Source organism: Branchiostoma belcheri, unplaced genomic scaffold (genome assembly GCF_001625305.1).
Source record: "Branchiostoma belcheri isolate BF01 breed outbred unplaced genomic scaffold, Haploidv18h27 scaffold50, whole genome shotgun sequence".
NCBI lineage: Eukaryota > Metazoa > Chordata > Leptocardii > Amphioxiformes > Branchiostomatidae > Branchiostoma > Branchiostoma belcheri.
The window spans coordinates 2,284,942-2,287,771 of NW_017804132.1; the positions used below are offsets into that span (position 1 = coordinate 2,284,942).

At 49.7% G+C, this 2,830-nt stretch overlaps 1 protein-coding gene across 1 annotated transcript; it reads left to right on the top strand.

Annotated features, from left to right (window-relative positions):
• The first annotated feature begins 338 nt into the window (after positions 1 to 338).
• On the top strand, positions 339 to 2,377 carry LOC109480268. The gene has a single exon (XM_019782418.1). It carries the CDS (start codon positions 441 to 443, stop codon positions 2,175 to 2,177), a length of 1,737 nt encoding a protein of 578 aa, XP_019637977.1. The 5' UTR covers positions 339 to 440; the 3' UTR covers positions 2,178 to 2,377.
• Positions 2,378 to 2,830: the final 453 nt, after the last annotated feature.

Consider the following 2,830-nt stretch of genomic DNA (forward strand, 5'->3'; position numbering starts at 1 on the left):
ATATATATATATATATATATATATATATACGTCTAATGTATTCTATAGCTTGTCTTTTCAACTTCCTCTCGCTTCTTAGTAAATTGTATAAATGTATGATGCTGTATGAGTAGTTAGATTTGGTTTATCAAAGGATAATTAGCTTCTTGTGCTGCTACAGGGGTGAGATTTAAGATCAGTGGTTAATGAATGGATGGATGGATGGATGGATGAATGATGACTACGTAAATTTGACTTCTCGCTTCTATATGATAGAAATGAGTTTCTTGTACTGCTACAGGGGAGAGATTGACGATCAGTGGTTAATGAGGTTTTTATGTTGCTACAGGGGAGAGATTGACGATCGGTGAGGCGGGAAAGCGCGCGGGACGCCATGTGACGGACGGGTCGTCTGGGAATGACGTCAGAGCCGGGCGTGCAGCGCGGGAGATAATCCGGAGATGAGCGGCGAGGAGCAAAACACCCTGACAGTCAGCTACAGCGGGCGGGTGCTGGCTGCTCTGCGGAGGGACGACAACACCGTCCGGCCGCGCCTGGACACGCGGTTCCTCTACACCCGGAGCTTTCCGGGCTTGTATCCGGAAAACCCGGCTCCGGTCCGGAGCGGCATGCCGCGCCACGTCGGCGCACGGGTCAAGAGACAACAGCCCGCTAGCCTGCCTTCTTTGGAAGTAGCGCTTAGTAAGAAGATATCCTCGCCACGTCTTGACAACACGAGAGTGGGCGAAGACAGTAGACTGAAGACGTCACACGGTAATCCCGGGAAGATGCAGAGAGAAGACTTTCTGCCTTCCTGGAAAGAACGTCGCGATAAACTGAAACCGACTAGAACGACCGGAGGGCAGACGGAGCTGGAGAAAAACCCTTCCAACGATGAAACAGCGGAACAACAAGACAGCGCCAATCCGAACAGCACTGCAGCAAAGACAAGAGAGACCCGCTACAACCAGCTGCCGGGTCTGTCTACAAAAATTGAGGTAACGCTGCCGACTTTTCAGCCTGGTTCGGGAGGCGCAAGCTCGCCGTCAGTTCTCTCACCTCTGTCGCCACACGGTAAGGTGCATCTAGCGGGTCCCATGAACAAGATGGACAAAATTGTCGAGTACAGCACGCAACTGAAGGAAGGAGTGATAGACTATGACATGTACATGACCAAACTCGCCCTCTTGTCGCTACAGACTCAGATACGCGACGTCCCTCGGAGATCGGCTTCGAAAGGTCCTAAGGGCGAACTGCGCATCTCAAAAGTGAACATAGAAGACGCGATTGACCATATATCTGCCGGACCTTTAGTCCGATCGGACGCCCCGGTCCCGGACAATCCCGAACCTTTGTTGTACAGAAAACTGACCACAACGAGACCGACCATTCCGCATAGCACCAGAGTAATAGTCGGACATACACTGACCAGAAGGCGGGGAGCGGACAGATCAAGGTATCCCCGTGCGCCTTTTCCTATGTATGATTGGAACCTACACCAAGCAGAGACGCTACTGAAAAGAAATTTCGGATTTTACAACTATAACAACGCCACTCCAGCTACAAGAAAGCCGCCATCGAGGGATGTGTTACGTCCTCTCGAAAAACCGCCGGTCGAGATCCGACCAAAAACGTTCCGTTTGCCGTCATTCGGGCGTATTCCGACCGCGAGTAGGGAAGGCTCGGTCGACCCGCGAGCGGCCTTGTCCTCAAGAGGGAAGCTCCCCACCCCGGCCGGTAGCGACGTGTTCCAGGGACACTTGAAAAACGTCTACGCGAGCATCGAGAAAGCAAAAGGCGCACAAGAAGAAGAAAACGGCAACGAAACGCCGATCCCAATCGTTCTTTCACCCGCTACGGAAGACACGAAGCCGGACCAGGATATGCCCGGCAGCGCCGGACGGCCGGACTTGCTTCAGCTGCCCTCCTCGCTAGCCCCACCCTTAGAGGTATCGCTTCCCACGGGGGTTACTGTACCGGCATTGGGACTTAACGTGCCCGGTACGCCACCCTTAGCCGTACCGGGGTCGCCTCCACCAAGAAGCGGGCCTAAACTGGACCCTAACGGTGACAATTCGCTCATGGTGGTCCCGGTACCCAGTGCCGGAGAGAAAACTGTAAGTTTTAGCGCCAAATTAGAGGTTTTTATGCCGGAATCGCCCGATAGTGAAGCTACAACTGATATGGATTTTGTATAGTACATTTTGCTTGAATATAGCACTTACTAAGCCATGTTTATGCCTCTATCAAAGCCCGAGTTCACGCGAAAAATCACAAAAGCGTTTTGCACTTTCAACATGCTTTTAAATCGGCTCTCGTGTATATACTGTTAATATATCTTAAGAGTAAAAAGTACTCTTGAAAAAGCCATACGAAAAGCGCTGTAGATTTGTAAAAATAGCCTAAAATATCCCTGGTTTACTATTAAAACACGACGCCTTGAAAGCTTGAGATTTCTTTTAATAATTTCCAATGGAAGGCATGTTCAGCACCAAGGAAAGAAACGCTGACACCCACCACAAAAACGGTTTGTTAGAACAGTTAGGTAAACATTGTTTGGAGTAAAATAGGGTGTTTCTGACCAGAAGACCCGTTCCAAAGTTCCAGCTTTCCTTGGTAGGTTGTAGCCTCTACCAGGCTTCTTGCTTGGGGCCGCCAAATGGCAGAAAGAAACATAGAAACATAGCACTATGTTTCTTCGGCCGATACGGTATACGACAATGGTGAAAATGCGTAACAACGAATGAGTCAAACGTTGTATAGTATATCGGCCAAACACAGTTCTTTGCATCTGACAGTCCTATGAAGCCTGATAGAGGCTAGGGATGAATAAAAGGATCAAAGATTAATG

What these genes read in the sequence shown, in the direction of transcription:
- LOC109480268 (XM_019782418.1), top strand. Translation starts at nt 441, where the DNA reads ATGAGCGGCGAGGAGCAAAACACCCTGACAGTCAGCTACAGCGGGCGG.